This window comes from Labrus bergylta, chromosome 15, assembly GCF_963930695.1.
Source record: "Labrus bergylta chromosome 15, fLabBer1.1, whole genome shotgun sequence".
NCBI classification, from domain to species: domain Eukaryota; kingdom Metazoa; phylum Chordata; class Actinopteri; order Labriformes; family Labridae; genus Labrus; species Labrus bergylta.
Genome location: NC_089209.1, coordinates 11,250,436 through 11,274,557, shown reverse-complemented (window position 1 = coordinate 11,274,557; position 24,122 = coordinate 11,250,436). Strand labels below are relative to the sequence as shown.

Sequence of the window (24,122 nt, the reverse complement as noted above, 5' to 3'; positions counted from 1 at the left end):
AAATACATGACAATTATCTTCCTCAGTAGACACAGTACAGACACAGACCAATTAACAACTAGCTTTTAAAAACATAAGCACATTCAAACAAAAAGAAATATTTGCAAATTTGGACAACAGCTAATTTAAACTAAACGGACAGTTTAACACAAAGCACGATGGGTAAGGAGGCTAGATGGATCGCAGCCACAGAATATTGTCTCTCTGGCACCTGGTTTAGTTCACAATTTTATCGATTACAGATAGGCCTACTTATAAGTGTTTCGTTCAAGTGAAATGTGAAGTCGTTGAACGTTTTTGCTGACACAGAGAAGCCACGAGTTCACGGTTGTCAGCAGCAGTCTCAGTAGGAAGAGAAAGGAGGGGAGGGTGTGGGGAACGAGGAGGATTGGTGCGTCCCTGCCCTCTGTCTGCATCCAGCTGCTGAGTGAGCGCACCACATTCAATATGGCTTTAGCCGCAAGCAGGACGCTCTTGGCGCTATTCGTCACGTTTTGCGCACCAGGATGCGGATGGACAGGTAAAAGATTTTCTTACTGTTTTCCTCAGCAGGTGTACGCTTTGCTGGGTAACTTTTACTTTCGCTTTTTGTAGATTAATGGATACAGTCGAAGTGATGGGACAGTTGTTGCGGTCCAACCATTTTTGTTGAGAATTTTCAGTGTATTAAAGTGCAGGATCTGATCTCAGACTCTGCAAACTGTGATTTTGTTTGGTTTGTTATTGTATAAACACGTGACAATGTGAATGCGCGTACATATTAGGCTTGTGCGCGCGAGCCTTGACATTTCCAAATCCCCAGACGCTGCAGTTTGCATTTTTTCACGTGAACGAAATCGATAAATTGTAGCTATTTATCATGCATTGTAATACTTCATTTTGAGTGTCTCATTTGATTTATCATTTGCAGCTGTGGAGGAGTTTAAGTGAGCAATTACAGAAAACACAGACTTTTTACAGTTTTTTTCAGTGTTTGATAATTTATGGGAGGAAAATGTGAAGCCATGGCCCCTGAGTCTCAGTCATGGAACAAGTCCTTACATCATGGAGAAGGCGCAACCTGCACGAGCTGTGATCAGCAATTAGAAGATGACGACATATTTAAGGCTACATCAGGAGATACAAAGACAACAGTGTTGGGCTTTCTTCTGGCGCTGTATTACTCCATATTTGGGACTAATCTGGTTTATGATGATGATAAATGACCTGCCTCTAAAGCTTAATTTCATGGGGGAATAGAAGTGGTGTTATATTTTCTTATTTGCAGACTTTGAAAGCCTTATCAATCATCAGCTATGAGACAAGGATGGATGAAATACTCCATTAAAGTAAAACTATTATAAGTTCATCCAAATGCTTTTTATTCAAAAGCAAACCGCTTTGATCTATACCAATTGGACGGTTCCAACCACAGAAAACATTTTTTAAATTGTCTTCAGAATTTTTTGGTAAAATTAGTTTTCATAGAAAGCAGCTCATATCAGGGTAGTATACATATCCAAAATATTTATGGAGGGCAGTATAACCAAACCCCCTTTTTCTCCAGATTACTCAGTGCACTTATAGTGTCACTTGATCTGAAAGTGTCTATATGCCTCCTTCTCAACTGTTAGCACTTAGTGCATGAGGTCATTGCTTTCTCTGGATGTAGCAGCTGCTTTTTGTTGTGGAATCTTTTTCCAACTCAGGGTTGTTTCCTTTTCCATCTTTTAGGAAGTATTTTTAGAGCAGTCTTCTGACTATTTCTCTAACACTCTGCTTCAAATTCACTCACCTACATACATCCACACCTGGGAGACACTTTAATACAGCCACAGGTCAATGCTGCCGCTCCGCTGAGCAGTTTGGGTTAAATGCTTTCCTCTCGGGCATCCTGACAGAAGTTGTTAAGAGAGAGGAGAGTGTTACTCATTAACTTTCTCCACTCACATGTCATCAGCTTGTCAGTCTAAAATGTGTCATAGCAGGGTGTGAAATTTGGCCTGAGGGAAGAGCTGGACGCATAGATAAGAGCAGTGCAAATAGAGAACCCAAACATATTTGGACAATAAAAAATGTCAGCCTCTTTCATGAAGCCTGAATCCATCAACTCCTGGAAAGTGTTGAATGTAGTGAGTAATTGTGACTGAGAGTGAGAGTGAGGAGGAAAGAGGAAATCTTGTCCTTGCAGGCCAGTGGAATTTAATTTCTCTGCTTTACACGCTGTAGTTCTGCAGGAGGACCCCATAACCAATCTCCAACAAAACATTCAGAAACAGGAATTTCATAACTTGCATTCGAGAAAAATGTCAGTCACAGAGAAACTAAGCTACGATAAAGAAGACAATTTCAACATTTCTGAAATGTTTGATGACTAGACATAGCTTTACCCAGCACCCTTCACACCTGCAACTTGGCTGCCTGTCGAACCTAACAGCGATGCCATGTCTCATGTCATGATGTCATATCTAGGCGCCGTTCCAGTTGTTTAAACAAGAACACCTGTCACAGCATAGTAGATGTCAGCATACTAAGAGGGTTACAGGAAGATATAGAAAAAACCGGCAGTTTAAGTTGCCAATCTTCATCAGCAAGGGGGTATTTGAATTATTTCAAGAAGTGAGCTTGTGCCCACCAACAGTGAAATACAAATTTTGTTGTCAGACAATAATTTTAGTGGCAAGCTTCTGTTTGTAAATGCCATGACATAAATGTCATAAAGCATGTAGCTGTCACAAACTAAACAGTTACTCAACCTTCGTAGTCGTTTTGAATTAAAAAAAACATTTTTAGTCACTCAGCTAGGATAAATGAGGCATAACCTCCATCCTCCATCCAATGACTGCAACTTGTACAACTGTCTGGTGATTAATGTGCTAGTGTGACAAACTCAAGTCAGAGGGCAACAACTGTCTATGGTCATGGTCATAGTCTGGAGTGTCAGCTTTATGACAATGTTCATTACTGCAGAGTTAACTGAAGGTCAGAGGCTAACAGAGGTGATGCCAAGAATTTTGTAGCCCCTGGGCAAGATTTTACACCAACCCCCCAACTAGACAACCTGTTTGTAGAGGCAACTTAAATCTGTTCTTAAATGTTTCAAGTTGCATATTTTAAATTCGGAATAGCAAATACAAACCAAGTAATTTGATAGCAAAAAAAAAATGAAAGCTTGTTTCCTGCTCTGCCTATTCAGCCGATTGCACTACAAACAGGACTCCACAATCAATCAATCAATCAATAAATCAATCAATCAATAATTCAATCATTATTTGTATATCGCCAATTCATAACAAATGTTATCTCGAGACACTGTACAAAAAGCAGGTAAAAGACCTTGCTCATTGTTATGTTACAAAAAAAAATGGGATGGGGGAGATGAAAATAACACATTTCTGGCTCCTAGTACTACATTAAATACAAAGTCAGACAACCTAGTTCATGTATTATATTATTCCACTGATTCCACTGGAATCATTATGTCTTTATGGTAAGTATGTACAGTATTATGGGTTTTGTAACAAAAATATCAGCCATCTTGCTTATGGTATAAGTGACCAAATGGGAACAGAGAAGATGATGGGGCCAAGAATTGATCCCTGGGGTACCCCACAGGCAATGTCTGCTGTGAGAAAATCTTAGTATGTAAAATCCGCTGCCAGGGGGCTCTCAATCAAAACAATAACAAAAGATGACTTTGAGGCAATCATGGGAGTTCTCTCTGCTACTCCCTCCCTCTGGCTTTAATAACTGTTGAAAATATTTGACATAATGCAAGTACTCATCAATAATATATATATATATACCATGGGTTTAGTGCATTTTTAATTAATCTAAATATTTTAACATTAACATTAGCAACAAAATTCTACATATTATACCTTTAACTATGACAAAGATAAAAATGACTTAAGCCAACTCAGTGCTAAGCCAGAGATACTGACCAACTGTTCTAGGCCATTAGTTAATTGATAACTCTTTGAGGAAAACTTCCATGTTCTCTGTATAGTCCTAATACTAGCATGAAACATAGAGGAAGCAAGATAACAAACACTGCACAAACATGTTGAAGTTTCATTCATGTCTACTATTAGCTTGCTGTGCTGCAATGATTAAAAGATATATCAAATATGTGGAAACTTCTACGTCACTTGCCCCTAGCAGGTAAAGTTAATGAATAGAAAAGATGTCTAATTTGTTATTCGCTAGCATGTGTTGTTTCCAAGACAACAAATTATTTACTTTTCTAAACGCGTACAGATGTATGTGACTTCAATCTTGTTTTTGAAGAAATGGGGAGCTTTAGCATCACCTGGTCTCATGACAAGCCTCTTCTCCTTTTTTAACCCTTCCTCACATACCTTCTTCCACACATGCACACATTCAGTCCCAGTAATTTCCAGAAGTTTGTGGGACAGGACCATTATAAGGGGTCGAATGGTGAGCTCATTAGGGGTGAGTGGCAGGTCAGCATCTGTGATATTTGTGGCCAGGTGAGAAGGTGACTCTTGTAAAATGGAGCACATTACAGGTGCATAAGCCCAGGTATTTCCTACAACTGTTTACAGGAGTCCTCTGACCTCAAAGCTCTTACATGCATGTGATTTTTGTACCAAACTATATATGCACAAACACATGTGTCTTTGTTTATTTGTATCTACCTAACAAACACTTTTTCTTAACTACACTTTTCTTAAGATTAAGATATTACAATCACTTAGTTGTGTTCCAAACTGTTTCTTTTTTGGATTGCAATCATGCAATCTGCTGTTCTCTTGAGGGAGTCTGGATTTAATCAGAAATATCTGGTTTGCCCTTGGATCATAAATTTCCAGAGGGGGCCAAATCCCTGTATGATGTCTGGACAAAAGAACCGATCCCTTCCTACGTAATACATGGACTCATTGGAAACAGCATGGAAGTGATTGAAGTGTGTCCAGACTTGTGTCAATGGTGTCTGCCTTAAGCAGCTGATAAAACTGACTCCACCGCAACCCTTTGTTAATGAGGAAATAATGAGGAGAGATTGGGTTTTGTCATTTTTTTTGGTGGGGGGGGGGGGGGACGGGGACTCACACTCCTTACAGTGAGCCATAATTTGGTCCTTAATGTTATCTAGAGTCTGCAGAAACAGCAGGAGGATGATCTTTTTGAACATACTTAAAAACAGAGTTAAGTAGAGACAACATTGCAGGCCTCCCACGAGACATAACCATCTGTAAACTGCTGCATGCAAGGCCTGAGATGCAATTATCTCTAAATGTGAAAAGTGAGAGTGCAAATCCAGCTGGTCTCACACCTGCCCTGCAGACAACAACAATTCAAAATAATGAAGTGATTTTGCGACGACTCTAAACTGAAAGTGCTGCTGTAAACCTTTGGGGAGCACAGACAGTCATAAGGACCAGCTGTTTATGAGATGGACAGGCAATACTGACAATCCTATGTGACAACACTGAATGTCCAGCATGCTAATAAAACTTGAACTCCTTTTGTTCAAGCACATGTCTTTTCTGTGCAGCCAAAGCTTGAAAACGCACAGTATGGATGTTAAAATTTAAGGCTGCTATAATAGATCGGGTTTTTTTTAACAATATTTAAAGCTCCTGCGGGAACCATTTCAGTTTGTGTCAATTTTATGTCCCCTGTTATCAAAACACTCCCTCATCTATTTACTGACATTGCTCTGTGAATATGAAGTATTTTCCTATAGAAGATCTCATCCCTCTTCTTTTTAGAGTCAACATTATATCGACTAAGAATCTTGTTTTCATGGAAAATATAACAAAAAGCTGTTTTGCTACAGTAGCATGCTGTCGATCACTTCATCTGACACCTACGCTACAGAAGCTTTTACACACATGCATTGAAAATTACTCCATGGAAATTATCAGTCTCTTCGCTGATGGTCTCTTCCCACTTTTGTAGCTCATCAGTCATCAGAATTAATTTCAGTCTCTTTCATGATCAGCTAAAAACTTCTTACAGTTGCTTAAAATGAAAATCATGACCAAATTTTGCATTGCCCCTTAAATTCCCCCATTAGTACTTCCACTCATGCTTTGCAGTATTTCCCCTCAGTATAGACTATTTTAGCCTCTTTCAGTTTCTTGTCTTGTTTTTACACCTTTTTGTTTTCCCAGCTACTGCCTGTGGTTTTGAGCAACAACTCCCACAGACCTCCTCTCAGTTGGAAGAGTCGTCATCCTCAGCTTCTGCAGCAACATGTCCGATGTGTCCTTGGGCAAGACACTTAACCCAGAATTGCTCCCGCTACTTTGTCTGCAGCTTATGAATGTGTATGAATGGGATTAGTTACTTCTGATGGTCTCACTACCTACCTCTGCCATCTGTGTGTGAATGGGTAGGTGTGACGTGGTGTAAAAGCGCTTTGAGTAGTCAGAAGACGAGAAAAGCGCTATACAAGCTCAAGTCCATTTACCATTTACCATTACACCATTTAGCCTGTATCTGGCTTAAGTACCAGATGTTTCCCTCAGGAGTCGGAGGAGACCAAATACAAAGCTCGAAGAGACTGAATATTGGCCTTACATTCATAAGAAACAGGACAACACATGAATGTTGATGTTACATTGTATTTGCTAGATATAGTAACAGGCAACTTTATACTAACGTGCAGTATTCACAAAAAATGAAACCTGGCTATGGTTTAAGGAGAGCAGTTAAATTGTGATTGTATAGCATGCAGCAAGGTTTGACATGTATTGACATGGCCATTTCTTCCTGGGCGTCATGACTTGTGTTGGCCATTACTTTTGTTGAATCAGCTGAGGACAGTTTTTAGTATCTCCATTGTTTGTTTACGATACCCCATGTGTTCTTTCTGGATCATTGCACAGATTTTCATTCCTTCATACAAGTTTTCTTTTCACAGTTTATATTCTCTTAAACTCAAACTCTATGCTTTACCTTATCAGCTAGGCATGCCTTTGGCCTGTTGTATAAATGTGCTCTTACACCTACATTACAGGCAAAAAGAGAGAAGGGCAAAAAGGCAGTTGCTATCCAAAACAGTGTTGTTTCTATTTTCTTGTTTTGTTTTGAGTAAATCTAGCCAAGAGGGAGACTCGAGTTTGCTTATTGTCTCCAGCCTTTAGCATCCAAGCAAATACTCTTTTATTTATGTAACCATCAAACTAGTTTGTGTTTCTCAGGCCCGCCTTTTACTTAAGTTTATGCTTCATCTAAAAAAAAGCAACTCTAATTGCCAAGTATAACAAATACTTAAGGAAATGTTCTGATAGCGCTGAGGCAGAGTTGTATGACTTGCTTAAAGGGTTTGAACAGTAGGCTTACATACTGCAGCAATGTTTTGGGGCAACAGGCCTTTAAGATCATTGATAGACAAATAAGCCAGTAAGAAAATACTTTATACAGACATGATTTATATTGATTTTGTTTGATTTGTTTTGCAGCTGAGAAGCCCCTGCGGCCACACAATGGGAAACAGTCATCTGTGGACAGGGGCCTTAAGGAGAGCTGGGAGCCTTCAATCCATCTGGATGGAAGACCTGTGGACCGCTTCGTGATCAGCTCCAGCAAACCCTCAAGGTCTCACCGCTTCACTAAAGTGGGAAGGGACAGTCGCTCTCATCTTTTGGAGGATGTAGGTAAGGCCGAAAGAACAGAGAAAGTGAGACGAAGATGTGAGAAATTAGGATAAGATGATTGTGAGCCTGTGACGATGCTCGAAATTAGGTGATGTGAAAGAATCAAGTGGGAACTAGAAAGTCTTTTTGAGGGGCCTGAGAAGTGGTAGTAGCATTTCTAGACAAATAAGTAATTCAGTGGAGGATAAATGGACCAATGGAGAGCAAGAAAAAATAGATTTGGCTTAAACTATTGCGTGAGCTTTCAGATCTTGGAGTTCTGCACTTTCTCAAGGCAAGTGCCAAGAACGAGGAGGGGATGTGCAAAGCTGTGTACGAGTCAGAGACGCCAAGAGGTGAGGTGCGTGTATAATTGTTTTTTAGCAGTCGTCGATTTGTTCATCATTGGAAGAGTTCTTATAGAAGTGTGCCAGAAAGAAAAAGCATTAAGGGAATCGTCAATGTTCATTCCACCCCAGCAGACAGTGGTTATTTAAGGCTTTAAAAGAGTGCATTATATTTAGGTTTTTAACGCTTCTTTGGTTGTTTCTAATCCTACCTAGTAAAACTTTAGACAAGTCTTTATGTTTCTATACACATAAGAGTTTGCAGTGTTGACATAGTCTAGCCTGCTTTTGTCATTATTCCATTTTCCTCTGTCCTTGGCTTCTTAGTGCCATACTTCATCAGCAGCTCAGAGTCTGCAGCCAAGCCCTTCTTTTCCACATCCAAACCCAGGCACAGCTTCTATAAACCAATCCCCTGTGTTGTGGTCACTTGTTGTGTGTGCATGGTGGAACACATGTGTGTTTGGTGGTGATTGTGGTGGAGGATAGGGCGGTGCCAAGTGTTGAGGTCATACATTGTTTGTATGGTGTGTCAGTGTGTTCAAACATGCCATGTGTTTGTGTTAGTGCAAGCATGTTCTTTTTTTGTGTGCCTGCTGCCCAGTGTACATAGTGGTATTCTTGTGGTCTTGTCGGTTCCGGTTCAGTTTGCCATAACTCTCTGGTAGAAAAGATGCATCTCACAGTTGTCCTCTCGGAAAAAAAACAAACAAAAAAAAACTTGCAGGGCTTACATTAAGCTCTCAGCAGCATGATAGCAGCATGACTTGTTGTAAAGAAAGCTACGCTGTTTAGCCTCATAATGTTAATATGTCTAGCCAGCTGTGTAAAAACAGCATAGAAGGAGGGATGACTTATTATATAACAAAGAATTATATGGAGAGTAAAGGATAAGAGGGAGATTGAAAATAAGAGGTTGACTATTCTTGTGGACAAGGGGGAAAGTAAATCAAATACATTTGAATGTTCCCCTTTTCCACAATAAAGAGAAAATATAGCTTGCACTCAATTTCATCAAGTGGACATATTTTAGTGAAAAAGCTGCTTTCATCCTAGATTCTATTACGGATATAATTAAACACAGGTATCCTTTTTTTTAGACCCTGAATGGATTAACCTGGATGGCTTTGCTGTGTTGGGCGGTGGACCTGTCAGCAACTCATCAGCAGGTAAAACCTGATATCAGAATATAATTACCGTTTACAGACACACTAGTAATACTATCTGATGAAAGCCATTTAAGTGGTTTAATATTCTGCTGTCAGCATTGATGAACAACTAATCACCAGAACTTTGATGATTTTCAATGCTATATCCTTAAGGAACCTTTTTCCTTTTCATGCATTCCCTCACTCCTCTGTCCCAGTGGGATTTGTGGGAGAGAAAAAAAAAACCTACCTTGACTCTGCTATTGAGTTAAGTGTGTTTTTCTTGTAGATGATCCATCTATAAGAAGATGGGGGGGGGGGGGGGGGGTTAAATTGACTTCTCATGTGTTCATGTGCACTCAAGGATGCTAATGCAAGCTTCAAACAAGACTTTTAATAATTACATCTCAATTGTTTGTTTATTGCTGTTGAGTGTCACAGGCATTTGGACATGTGGATATGAAAGCACATTTTTATTAAAAACACTGTCTAGCCTCAAGGCTAACAAAAAAAAGACATTCACACACCCGTTTTCATACTGCTATAACGAGACAATTAGCCTAAGTCTCTTAACCACTTACCTTGGCGAGATTTTTTCCCATGGCAGGGAACTTGGAGAGTTTCAAATTCAATTCTAAAAGGATCAGGACCAGCGAATGAACTCAGGACTTTGTTGCTCTTAGACGACAATGCTGACCACAGAACCATTACGCTGCTTTTGAGTTTCAGTTGTGTTTGATTGAAGCAAGGCTGCTTAGAAGACATACTGAATCATATTTGTTGAGTTTAACCACAATAAATAGAGCCAAAGAACGACTGTGCACTGGCAAAGTATTGCTGTTGTTAAGCCCAGTTAAAAGGAAAAGGCAGAAGAAGACATTGCATGCTACTGTGACTTGCTAGTCAGTTGCTACCAAATGTAGAATGCTATCTTATGTCAGCATTACAGAAGTTGTCTTCTGAAGTTTTCGTGGGAGCTTCAATTAAAAGTTAAAGTTACATAAATGGGTATTTATGCCATATCCATCCACATGGAATAAATGTTGTTCCTACAACGAAGCTGGCTTGAAAATAAAAAGCAACAAAAAAAGCAGAGGAAGGCCTATTAGCTCTTTATGCAGATCCCAGACATATCCCAAGTAATTTAAAGCTAATGGAAAGGTTAAAGCAAAAATCATAAACTAGCATTAATACATATGTTTCCTGTTGAGGACATTTTAATGGGGGTGAAATGAGAATACGCAGCAACATTACAGTTAAGTAATCCTTATTGCAGTCATTTGTCAAAGTCTAGTAGCTCTTAAGTCATAGGCAAATATACTGCTAGCAAGTTATTTTTAGGTTAGATTATTAGCCCAACTAACAAAACCAATAATTTACTGTATAAAATAACTGGCTGTTGTATGAATTAAAGACATACTTTTAGACATATAGTGTTAACAAATCATTTGTGTTTGTCAGTAAGCTAGCTAACTCTGTCTTCAAGGCTAACTAAAAACTATTACAAACTTTAAAACTCTACTTACTACATCAGAAACAACACTAAACAATATTTTAATTAATTATATATCAGTCAGCAATGGCAAATATAAGCAACTGTTTTTAAGCTAGCCATTGCTTCAGAATGAAAAATGCTAGCAAGATATCTTGTTAGCAAGAAGTCAGTAAATATTCAAAATCATTTACTATGCTAATTGTTAGCCCACAGAGATTGAATTAATATATTAGGAATGGAATTGTGCATAAGCGCATTTATACACTTGCTGCAAGTTGCAATTCACTTCACTTTAGCTGAAGTTTTAATAAAGTTAGCAATAGTTTAGTTAGCTAAAGAATGTAGACAGAGACTCTGGCATGTGTATTTTTGTTTTTATTTTTGTATTTTGCTGGTGACAGTTTGCTTACTTTAGGAGTATTTTGCCTAAAGGAATGCATTGCCTTTGAGAGCTGTTTGTTAAAATTGTGGCTTAGCTGAGCTTTGCACTCCACTGGGAGATTGAGGCTTACCAGTTTATGTTTTAAAGTTTAGATTCGCTTGTGATGAAATGTCAAAGAAAATAGATAAAAACCTTGTTTTCTTCTACTAGCTGTTGAGAAGGGAGTGAGTAAACGCATTCTTCAGCATGGGCCGGAACACATTGAGGTGGGTCTCTGCTGTAGCACTGGTATGTCTGTCTGTCTAGAGGTCGGATTCATAGCACCTCAGACCATCATGCTTCCAGGAAAAAACTGAACGGATCTGGCAGTGAGAGCATTGTGCAGTCAATGGTGGTCCGCGGCGTGGTGGTGACCTGGGCCAAACTATGCACTGTGACGGTTTTACAGAGAGAGAAAAAAGAGAAGGAAGAAAACAAGAAAAAGGAGAAGTCAGCTGATTAAAACCAAATGTTTTTTTGTTTTTAATGTCAGCTAGTATGTGGAGAGAGAAACAATCAGGTATACTGTATATGACACAGAAAAATGTGTCATTCTTATTGTTAATATTCTAAAGTGTAACCTCATTTGCTGAAAGCATGAAAAAAACTGATATACAATAATCCCCATTAATATGTTATGATAGGTGGTCATTCATTTCAGACTTTCAAATGAATCTGTGTTTTCTTGTCAGTGAACAAACTGTACTAACACATCAAATAAATGAGATGTTTGCTTGTGTATATGTTCTGCAAATTTGCATAATGGTATTTTACAGTAAGTGTAAAAAAAATCTAAATTTAAGAATTCATGTTTCAAGCAAACAGGCGCTCATGAAGAACTAGTCAGCAAAAATCATCTAGTTTGCTTGTGTACTAACAAGCATCTGTTGCCAATATGTGGTCGGAATTGAATAGGATGAAACAAGCAACTACGCTGGTGAGTTAATGTTAGGTGCAATTCTTATTTATTAATTCTTATTATTTTTTTATTTTATTTTTAAAAACAGTTAAATGTGCTTAATTAGTATGTAGAAATATGAAAAGCAATTTCTTCTGATCACACTTTGCGAACGTGCAACCAGATTGTGCTGGCAAGACAAACAAAAAATGATTATCCAAGAAACATGCACAGGTGCAGGAGAATCTTGGAAGGATTTGAAGACAGGAAATGCTGAAAGGAAAGTCAACATCTAAGAAAGAAAGAGTTGTTGCATTTCCAAACAACCAGTACTCAAAATCCAAAGTTGAGAAATCTACTCAGCTGTGTTGGCAGGAAAGAGGCATGGATCGAAACTTGAGGACAAGAATGGAGTGATTCAATTCTGTGAAGCAAACCCCCTCTTTCCTTTTTGGATAATTTCCTGTGTGTGATTAAACTCCCCTTCACATTCTCTCTGACACACATTAAGTGTCATGGTGAAGGCATATGAGCACTGAAACTCTCCATATCTCCCTCTTAGACCAATCCTTTGCACCACCTGTTGGCTGTGGTTTCTTCATTTGAAAGACTAGATTCAGTTGTAACACCCTACCTGATCATTTATAGGGGAAGCACTCCTATTTTTTTGTCTTATTCGTGTCATTTTTTTTGTCAAATCTACTATATTACATTAGTTGACTTGTCAGGACTCAAACAGCTGTGCATGTCGCTATGCTGACGGGAAACAGGCAGATTCTTTTCATCTGACAGTGGTTATGAGAAAACAAATAAAGGAGGGATCGGGGAGGACAGGAAAAAAGAAAAGAAAGAGTGGGAAGAGTTTTTTTTTCTGTATTACTTCTGCTTAGCAATGCAGCCAGATGAGGTTGATTGTCTGGCTGTTTAAAAAAAAAAAAATCTTAGTTGTCAATGATTAAGTTCCCACTTGGGTGGAATAAAAGCAGGAAGCAGTACAGCAGACGCTGGAACAGATGACATGGGACATGGTGTGGTTCCGAGGCATCTGCATTTAGTGACAACTGGGCATGTTTACTTTCTTTGTTGGATGAAAGTGACCTGTAATTGTGTTTATCACTGAGCAGATGTGTATTGAGTGAAACAATTGTAGTCAATGATTTTCTGTGGCAGACAGTTTCAACAAGGCCCAAAAGGGAAATCAAGCAAAGATTATGAATGAACTATGCGGTCATAAATGTCAGAGATTTCAGTCACTCTCACTGACTGTTCCTCTCCATTTAAAATCCATTAACAGGTCCACCAAGGTCCTCACAAACTACGTCCAGAATTCAGCCCCCTGTACAGAGGGCCACCAGGGTGGACAGAACAGCTCACCCATTGGGAGTGTCAAATACCAGGGCACACAGGAGGGCCCCTCAGTCCTCCTCAGGTCCCAGGCAACCTGAAAGAGCTCAGGCAGGAGCTCCCCCATTGGAAAGAAGACACGTACACCACACCAAACCTCAATCTGACCAGAGAAACAGAAATGCAGCCAAACTAAGTAAGAAAACACACATTTTACACTATAATCCACCAAAATAATGGGCAAAGATAAGTTCTTAAAAATATGATGCTGAAAATACAACTTTATGTTGCAGTTCCTGTATTGTGATCTTCCTTTTCTTTTTAAAATGTAAGTGTAAACCCTGGCCGTTCCTGGTATCCCTTTCTATTCATAGCATCTGAGTCCGTTCATGTGGTGTCACTGCAGGCACAAAAAGCCCTGGGCCAGAGCGCACCCTCCAACAGAGAAGTCTCATCCAAAACAACGACACAAGGTATCTGAAAGATAAAAAGAGAAAATCACTGCAATCCTCTTCCAAATTACTTTTTATCCCTTTGCATTGTACATTTCTCAAAATAGCCAATAAAAACATGTAAGTGGGCTTATTTTGGTTGTAATATTTTCCAAAATGAGAAAACACAAACCTTGAATCATGTTTGATGCTCTTGGAGGCAATTGCAAGATATTTTTGTCTCTATGTCTTTGTGTGTCCAGAGCCACCAGAGTATGAGGCCAAGGACATCAGTGTCAGAGTTATGTCCCCTCAGTCAGTCCTTATCTCCTGGCTTGATCCTGCTGTTGAAATGGGAAAGATCGAACCTGAGACATTAAGGTGGGATCTGTTTGTGTTTATAAACCCCCTTTCACACATGCACTCCTAACAATTTCTAGAAATTTCAGGAGCTGTGCCCCTGACATTTTCCTTAGTTGCCTTTTTACACACGTCCTTCACAGAGGGAGATTTTTCTGTCTCGCAAGGGAGACGGGAACAAGACATTAAAAGGACATTGCGGAAGTCACAGTATAATTTTTTAACACATATCAAAGATAGAGGACAGAGTCTGATGTGATGATGGAAGTTGTTGTCTTCATATACATGCTACATCTAATTGTATTTAGATTAAAACAATTAAAAAAGGGTATTGCCTGCTATGTTCACACATCGGGTCACCCCAACGTTTGCAGGCTTTTAACTAGGAGGCCAAAGGAAAAAGAAGCTTACCTAGACAATTTCGGAAAATTTTCAGGAGTGTGTGAAAGGGCCTTATGTTACGAAAAAAAGTACATTAAAAAACTATAAGTGTGACTGAGTAAGACATCAACACAAACTCTCAACTGATATAAAATATTCTTATTTTCTCTTCACCCAGATCCTACACAGTTAGGTACAGGGAAAAGGGGGAGTCAGCACGTTGGGAGTACAAGGACAGCACCCAGAGAAGAATGATGATAGACACCCTGTCTGCTGATGGCATGTATGAGTTCTCTGTCAGAATCTCTCAGGGAGAAAATCATGGGAAATGGAGTGTCTCAGTGTTTCAAAGGACCCCTGAGTCAGGTATGCATACCCTCTGCCTGCTGAGTATTGCGTCTGTTATATGAATTTGTATGTAGCAGTATTGTTTAAGGATAGGTAATGAAGGGGGACTTATCAAGGGACTAGCTCTAGAAAGCCAACCCTTGAATATAACTAAACATATGAAAAGACAATTTATTATTTTAAAACTGTATTCGGTCTTGCATAACCTTGTCTGTTAGCTATTTGCAACATATTTCCACATACCACACTTCATCATATTCACTGCCAATTGAAATTTGATTCAGGCTTTGGCTGCAGCTCTGTCATGATATCAGCTTTTATTCCATGTCATAGCAGCTTCTGAGCTGTGGTTCATTGGAATGTCAGCATTTACTGCCTGGCTCACACCTAAAATCTACATCTGTAATTCCATACATGATCTTAAGGGCAGGTTCCTGACAATGAATGGCAGCACTGCTCTCCTCAACTGAAGTGTCCTGGCACCAATTTCCTCGTTGTTTTTACAAGCTTTAAGCAGAAATTTCCTCACCCTGTTCAGTCTTTGCTGCTTCTGGTTTCTGTCCTGCTGCTCCTCCTCTCACTCACTTTTCATTCACTTGTGTTCTCTTTCTTTCTAGCACCATCTGGGCCACCGGAGAGTTTTGATGTCAAGCCACTACGAGGAAAAGGAACTGCAGTAATAGCAACATGGGATCCACCTGAAGAAACCAATGGGAGGATACGAGGTCAGGTCATGAAGGTTAAAGCCGAATTGGAAATTAATAAATTAGCATTAAATCGCTCTCTATATTTGTCGATTATTTTTGCTTGACACATGGACTTTTACCAGAAATACAAAATACCAGTATTACTTATTTCACAGTACCCCTGTTTAGTATTTTCCAGTGGTCGTGAAATTTGTTTCCAACTGACAACCGGAATTGTCAGTTTCAAACCACTGACCGCAGTCTATTTTAATGGTACATATAAAAACAGCAATCAGAAATTAGTGTGTCGATGGACACATAAATATGTCAAGGTAATTCACAGTTCTCAGCTACTACTTTTAACTGGGAGTTTTGCTTATTGCTGGGTAAGCAGGACCCCTTAATGAAAATACAAGTGTTATAGGAATCTGTGTTACTGTATCAAGCCATGATTACCATTTGGCCTCTTTATGAGTAAAAATAGCATTACTTCAAGATGTGCCCTTGAAAACATTCAATATTAAATTGTTACATATCCATTTCTCATTTGACTTGTTAAAAAGAGCAGGCAAATTCTTGTAAGCACTTTGGAATTTTGATTCTGAAAGAACATTACAACACTACTGAAAGGTTACAGCTGAATTTTCTTGCCAATTGACAGGTGTTTATTCTCTACCTCCTCACAGAGTACATCATGTCTTATGCTCCTGCTATGAAGCCATTTGGAATGAAGAGTTTGACTTACCGTGGAAGCACCACTACAGCCACCGTAGATGGCCTCACACCAGGGGAGCGGTACATCTTCAAAATTAGAGCCACAAACAGGAGGGGACAAGGACCACAGAGCAAGGCCTTTAGTGTTGTCATGCCAGGATGTAAGAACATGTAGCCAAATACAGCATATGTGTGTGTGCTTGTATGCTAAAAAATGTGATTAATCTTTCATACATGTTTTTTTTTTGTCCAGCCAGCAGTGCTGCATCATCACCTTCAAAAACCAAGGACAACCGCAGCCACACTCCTTCCAGACAAGATACTGACCATGAGGAATCTGACCTCCAGTCAACGGAGATGCCAGAGGAACCAACAACACCTTCCCAGCCTCGCCCTGCTGCACCTGTAAGCAGGCGTACCCGGCCACTGTCTCAGTCACGGTCCTATCACAGCATCTTCTCCTCTGTAAGGGGCTCGGTCAGAAACACAGGAAACAGAGGGTCTTCCAAAGGAATAGCTCGAAAAAGAGAAGATGAGGAAGAAGAAGAAGAGAAAATACCCACAACACCACCGTCAGCAGAAGAGACAACAACCATGGAGGTAATACGCGAGACAAAAGAGCCTGACAACGACGTTTCTCCTCAATCTGAGGATGAATTTGGATATGACACAGAGCCCCAGACCCCTGAGACCCCTAGCCTCAAAGTTTTTACACCGTCCCCAACAAAACCTGTCTCTACTCATGACAAAGCACCATCAAGAAGGCCTGTTAAGATCAGGGTCCATCAAAAACCAGGGTCCAAAGCTACCTCGTCCTCCTCATCCACCTCTTCATCTTCATCCTCATCCTCCTCCTCATCTGCCTCATCTTCCTCCTCTTCAGCCGATTCCTCCTCAATTTCTTTCTCCCCTACTTCCTCTTCCTCCTCATCATCCTCACCTTCTCTGACCTCATTATCCTCCTCCCATATTCAAGAGTCTGCAGCCAGTCGAAAAGACGTTGTAGCTTCCACATACCCAGAAGGAAAAAACACTCATGATAAGCCGAGCATTACACATACAAAACCCTCCACTACTGTCGTAAAAGAGGCCAATTCACAGCAAACAGAGGCTTCATCGGCAGGTAGAGGATCAGCCTCAGCAGGGCGTACCAATGGGTCTGGATTTGGCTCTAGATATGGGTACAGCAGAAGACATCCAGGGATTTTGTTAAGAGGGAATTCAACCAGACTGCTGAATGGTTACAAACCTGCCATCACCTCACAGTCAAATTTACCGAACAGAACTCCTAACCAAGCAACATCAAACACACTTAGTTCAGCAACATCAGAGTCCACTTCTCCAGAAAGGACTCAAAACCCCAAAACATCACATACTTTCAACTCAGCAACATCCAGGTCCCCCTCAGGAAGTGGAACCCAGAGCCAGGTGACATCAGATCCACATAACAAGCAAGGCTCCTCACAATCCACCTCACACAATACACAGAGTTCCCACACATTACCTAAGCAAGACACAAGAGTAAGTGAAGGAAGTGATGACAGTAAGTACAAAAACACAGATGCAGAAGAAACTGAAGTTGAACCTACTTCAAGCTCTAAAACACAACCAATGGAAGAGGAGCGAAGGGATTCAGAGGTAAGAACGGAGATCAGTAATGAAAAACCTGTGGCTCCTCGTACAAGACTTAACCCATCATTTGCTGAAAGATTCCCTTGGCTAGCCACCCGTTACCCAGGCAGGTTTGGTTCAGGGACAAGAGCGTCATCTCCCAGGCAGGATGGTAGAACCCCCTTGACCAGGACATCATCCTCCGTTGGGGCTGGTAGACCCACTAGGGTTTCAGGGGCCACAGGTGCCGCTGGAGTGTCGACCATACAGGAGACTAGGGAAGATCTGAGGACTCCTTCCACCCATGACTCCCTAAAGAATGGAGAAGAAGTGGATCCTGTAAAGCCTTCCTTGACTAATCAAAATACAGCATCTAAAGACGATGGAAACCCAACTACCTCATTATCTTCTTCCTCTTCATCATCTTCCTCATCAACAGCCACTTCCTCAAACTTAGACTCCCATCATTCCTGGAATGGACACAGAGACTCAAGTGACCCCATCCATCAAGGAACTCCTAACAACGATAATAATGATCATGATAAGGATAAGGATTTTCTAAATGAGCGAAGTAGAGGAATCAGTGGAAAAAATGATCAAACTGCGGACACCACAGCAGTTCAAAAGAGCCCTTCTATAACTCCAGCAGACCCTCACAGAAGCGAAGAAGACAATGGCAGCATGGGTACAAGAGAAAGTTCTTCAAGGACAAGAGCCGGCTCAGCGTCTGGAGCAATTCCAACTCAACGTCGTCCTGGTGTAGGGATGAATGGGAGGGTACGCTCTCCTCTGTTTACCAACAGGCAATTTGGTGGGTCAAGGCTTCCCTTCAGACCACAGCCAGCCCAGAACACAAGGCTGGGCTCTTCAACATCTGCTTCCACATCATCATCAACATCTGACGCCTCTATTTCCTCAAACGTGCCACAGCCAGTTTTGACTTCAGATCGGGACATTGGCAGTGGCACGACTCTGACAAGAACAGGGGGATTATCTGGAAGCAACTCCCAGTCCACATCTTCATCAAGAGATGGCGTTAGGGGACAGGGGGGTAGGTCTCGCTATCCTATTGTAAGAGGGAAACCAACCACTGGTGGACAGCTCAAGCCTGGCATTGGAAATGGTAGGGCAAACTGGTAAACTGCATTTTGTATAACTTAATAGCAGAAAGGATTTTCTATAAAAGAAAAGCAAAGTTGTAGCAGGAAGCCTATATGTATGATACTGTAATAAGTTAATTACCTTGTAACAAATAACTTTGTGTAACTGATAGGTAAAAATGGACGACCTAACCTGACAGCATCAAATGATAAAGAGGCTTCTCCTTCTCATGGAACCAGCAAGGCTGTTGGGCAAAGATTTATCACCGGACCTGATGGAAGCAAATGGGTAACTACAATTAATTAACTGATTGCAACTACTCCTCCATCTCTTGAGGAATAGTATACAATACATAATGGTGTTCCCAAAGGTAGAAATGGTTAAGTTCTCTCTTGTGTTCCTGACACACATGTCATACATAAAGCGTGAAATACTGTAGATTATCCTTTAAATTGCTTCTTGTAGAAAGAGTCAGCATTTTCTGTAACTATCACTATCATTAACTGTAAGTGAGGTCAAACTTTATGGAAAAGTAGCCAAAACATGCTTAGCTTAGCATCAAAGTGCCTCAACCTCAAGGTAAAAGGACATTTACATGCAATTAGATTGTGTATTGATTAAACCTGTAACTTTAAAGTGCAAGAAATGTTCTGGTGAACAACACCACAACATAACTTGTTGACAGTATATATATATATATATATATTGTTTTACAATTGGACAGAATCAGGCTAGTTACTTCCCCCTACTCTTAAGGCATTGTATTAATGATTAATTTGTCAACCTCTTATCTCAAGGTTAGAGATATGTTAAACTTTTCAATTAAGGCTTCACATTTGACTCATTATGAATGAATGAAGTTTAATTTACTTAATGTACGAGTCTACATTTCTGTATTCATCTGGCAAATCTTTTTGTCCCAGGTTGTGGACTTGGAGCAGGGGGTTCTTATGAACCAGGATGGCCAAGTTCTCCAGGACTCCCAGGGCAAACCTAAGAGAGTTGTGCTTGGAGAGGATGGACGTACAATTTTTGGTGATATGTTTTATTCAGCCTTACACGACATTTTATCATACATTAGTTTACATGTTTAAATAAAACAAAAGTTCTATTATTGTCATTATTAACTTACTGTTCCAAACAATGTGTTTCCCCTTCTCATATGAGCAGACCTCATGGGCAGTCCTCTAGTAAATCAGGAAGGTATGGCTTTGTTTGGCCATGGCAGAGATAGCCAACCTGTGGTCAACCCCAAAGACAAGGTTCTTATGGTAGGAGGGAAACCTGTACTTGGTTTGGACCTCCCTCACCACAGGACCACCACCACTACTACCACCACCACCACCACCACCACCACCACCACCACCATGGCTCCAACCACCACACCTGAGCCCACCACCACTGATTGGATCATTGAGGAGTCTAGCACTGCACCGCCATTCCCAACTTGTCCACCTGGAACCTACTCCAAAACAGATGAATACGGGTATCCAGTGCTGGACCCAGAAGGAATATTGGACTGTTACCCAGAAGGTGAGTCATTAAAAAGAGAAATTGCTTGAAAGACACCATAACAGACTGCAACCACATTTGAAAAGCTAGATCTAAAGAAAGATTCATGAACCAGGAATAAAGTAAAAAACTGCAGTGACCCACTTTGGAATATTTCTTAGCTTTTCTGCAGATCTACAGTCAAGTCAATTGAAGTGTTTTAACGTCAGAATAATGAAAGTAGATAGATATGGCTTCAAGTAACCAATCAGTTGTATTGTTTTTATATCCATCCAGGCAAATAACCAGAATATTTTTGGTCAGCACCCACAAATCATATAACTCTTAAACTGTGTGTGTTTGAGCTGTGTTGTCAGATTCATGTGTGTGTGTTTGTGACTTTGTGAGACCAGAGTTGCATGAACAACATACAACTTTCCACATAGAGGGCCTGGCCTATGATCAAAGTATCACTGGCACACTACTCGCTGTCAGTTGCACACTGGTTTATTTTTTTGGTTATCACATGGGGGACTATGAATTTAATTTACTTACAAACATATTTAAACAAAAGATTAGTATCAAGAGTTTTCTCAGGAAAAATTGAGGAATTTTGAAATTAATTAGACCAAAATAACCCTGAGATAGATTTTTTGGTTTTTAACAATTAAGCAGTTTATTTCTATTATGTATTTATTTAATTTATCATGTTTGTATTGTAAAATTTGTGGGTGGGTGCATTGAACCTACCAATAAGGCAAGTCATGTTGGACTGTGCATAGCCATACAAGGACCTGCAACAAACTTTTTTTAGTCATCTCCAAGAAGCTGATCAGAGCCAATCCACAAGAGGTGAATGTTAGCCAGGAAGCTAATGCTAACGCCACTGATCCAATTTGTACGTGTTGATATTAAATCACACCTGCGGTGGGCCTGTATACTGGGCATTTCAGGGGCCTAGACTTTTCAGTGGGCGGGCCTCTTGGTTACGTGTCTGTGTGTTTTGAAGCTCAGAAACGTGAGATTGATGCTACAGCTTGTTTTACTTCTCTGACAGAGGAATCCTCAGGAATGGAAATGGACCACATGGTTACAGGGACCATGGTGCCTGATGCTTTAGCTCTTAAAAAAGGTATTGGCTGAGTTTGGCTTCAGACCGACCTACCGCCACTGGGCTGGGATGGACTAAACTGCACTGCATGCTAATGTTTGTTGACTGTGTACCACACTCTTTTTTGTTTATTGCCTGTTTATCTGTCAGTGGATCTGATTGCTTGCTCTTCCTGTCTCTTCTGGTGGTCGTTGCTTTGTTTCTCATCTTGTAAATTTGTTTGACTTGGTAATGGTACATTGCTGTGTCTTTTGGATATTTTCCATTATGGGCTGCTTTTAATCACTTTTATTCCAAGAAAATGAATCCTAGGGCATGTGAACTGCACTAAGCTATTACTAAGCTGAAGAAAATGTTGTGGGTTCTCATTTATTTACAATGGATTTGCAGTTTTTATCATTGCTTTTTAAGTAATAAATGAGCCCCCCCACCCCCCACCCCAAATACTAGGTAAATGGGAAAAATGCACCATTTGTTACACTTTGTGCTTTGATTTACTACAGCTATAATAGTTTTTTTGCATGTGAGTTGTATTTTATATTTTCTTTCTTTTTTTTCTCTATAAAGACACATTGAGCATTACGATACTTTCTTTGCATTTCCCTGCCATGACTCAAAGCTGGTTGCATGTGAGTGGACCATGATGTAATGCTGAGGTTCTCTGATGTGGCTCGTGAAAGAAAAAACAGTGATGAAAGAGGACGGAGCTAATTGAATTTCACTCACTGAATCCCTTTACATTTGTCAGCCTTTGAGACTTGTGAAAAAGTCGTTGTCTTCAAGCACCCCTCACATGGAAAATATGGCTAGCAAAACATTACATAAGCATACAGCTTTGGGTGTTCAGGAAAACGGGGTTGTTTCAAAGTGAGCTCACACATCTGCCTGGAGTTTTTTTAATCAATTTGGCACCCTTATGAGACAGATCATGGTGTCAATTAAAAAGGATTAATGAAATACTGAGGCCTGTTAGTGATTTATGAATGCAAATAATAAAATCTATTTCAATCAAGAGCTCACTGACACGTGTGTTGTTGCCAGATGAGCTTTTTGTCCAGACCACCCTGCCACCAACGACTACCACAACGGAGAAACCAACTCCAGAGCTGGACACCCGACCCTTGAACAAAGGCCCTTCATCCGAGTTCGACCTGAGTGGGAAGAAGAGATTCACAGGTACTAGCCGACAAAAGCAAGTGTGTGCTCATGTAGATTTACCTTTGCACAAAGCCCCCTTTAGTATAGCCTTTAGTTTGTTGTGAACTGTTAATTGCATGTTGAACATCCTTTAAAAACTTGAACCCCCTAATGAAGCAAACACTAGGGCTGTGCAATAAATCAAAATGTTATCTTATCACAATATAAACATTCCCAAACGATACATAGCATAAGACTGAATTTATGAGAATAGATATTTAATGTAAACGAGCAATTCTTTCACATTCAGTATGTTAACATTTTACCCCTTTGATGGTAAAATGTACTGGGATTAATGGCCATTATTTCACAATTTCATGCCGTCACATGAAGCTTAAAATGGTGATCTGTGAAAAAATAGTTTCTGATTCTGATTTATTGCTTTCTGTGTGTCTAGTAGTTTGGTGTGCGTGCTGTAAAAAGACACCTTACTGTAGAGTGATAATGCATGCTTTGAATTTAACTTGTTTTTTTGTGTTTCTGTTCTTGAGCTTGTGTGTGATGATGGTCTGTTGCAGACCGGAGCCGTAAATAATGAAAGGCTGATGGGAGTTATGTTTTGTGTCAAGGAGGAGTAATAAAATTGGACCTCTATCTTGGCTATGTCAGCAATACATCATAAATATATGACCCTTTCAGGCATGACAGTAACCACTGGCAAAAAAAAAGAGAAATATTCTACAGTTTTTGCGGTGAGAGTTATTTTTTTCCACACATCCATAACATGATATAAGTGATTCTGGAGCTACAAAAGAGTTCATGCATCCTGCTGCTGTGCCAAACAGCAAAGCACCCCGCTGTGGACTTTTAAAATACATATTTGCATATACTTTTTTATTAAATAATACTGTATATATATTCCTTTGTGGAAAATGTGAATCTTTAGTAGTTCGTTCAAACTGGTTTCGATTCCATTATAACAGCAAAGTTCACTGAGGACAGATTGTTCATGGTCTTCAGACTTGATCCCAGTAAACTTCAGCCCCCTGCTGTATTTTTTACTGTTCTTACGTGCTTACTTTGGCCTCTCTTTGTGTATCACCTCATATGGTTACACAAACAGACCTCAAATTCTCCTGATAGGAACAAAAACAGCATCTCGTTGAACCTAACCTTCTAAAAAAAGCTTTTCTTTTTGTTGTACTGATTTATTAAGTGACTTATTGTACTTTCTGTTAAGTATTAGCTTTTGGAATAGCACAAAAGATTACTGATAATACTTAATAACGTACCCTTTTTTTTATAGTTCATGGCTATTTACCAAATATATTATCTACAATATGGAAACAATACGTTTTTATTTTCTTTGGACTGTGTTTTTGCGAACAAAGCAATAAAACTTACTTTAATTCATATTTTGGATATGTTAGAGAAGCTGCAGTGTTGAAGTTGATTAGAGCTCAGTCGTTGTTTTTTTCTGGAGATTATTTTATTGGCCTTTTTGACTTT

At 39.9% G+C, this 24,122-nt stretch overlaps 1 protein-coding gene across 3 annotated transcripts in view; it reads left to right on the top strand.

Moving 5' to 3' along the window:
* The first annotated feature begins 374 nt into the window (after nt 1–374).
* fndc1 (fibronectin type III domain containing 1) overlaps nt 375–24,122 on the top strand; it is a 35,031-nt gene continuing 11,283 nt past the window's right edge. The window contains exons 1-15 of one of the 3 annotated variants that reach the window (XM_065963934.1): nt 375–520; nt 7,416–7,610; nt 9,037–9,105; nt 13,193–13,438; nt 13,617–13,715; nt 13,937–14,054; nt 14,593–14,780; nt 15,380–15,487; nt 16,135–16,323; nt 16,416–18,896; nt 19,047–19,162; nt 19,798–19,909; nt 20,045–20,407; nt 21,423–21,497; nt 22,518–22,652. In XM_065963934.1, the coding sequence (XP_065820006.1) occupies nt 448–520; nt 7,416–7,610; nt 9,037–9,105; nt 13,193–13,438; nt 13,617–13,715; nt 13,937–14,054; nt 14,593–14,780; nt 15,380–15,487; nt 16,135–16,323; nt 16,416–18,896; nt 19,047–19,162; nt 19,798–19,909; nt 20,045–20,407; nt 21,423–21,497; nt 22,518–22,652 (4,567 nt within the window). In that variant the 5' untranslated portion in view covers nt 375–447. The remainder of the gene's footprint in view (nt 521–7,415; nt 7,611–9,036; nt 9,106–13,192; nt 13,439–13,616; nt 13,716–13,936; nt 14,055–14,592; nt 14,781–15,379; nt 15,488–16,134; nt 16,324–16,415; nt 18,897–19,046; nt 19,163–19,797; nt 19,910–20,044; nt 20,408–21,422; nt 21,498–22,517; nt 22,653–24,122) is intronic. The other 2 variants (XM_065963935.1, XM_065963936.1) reach the window with 2 other exon arrangements.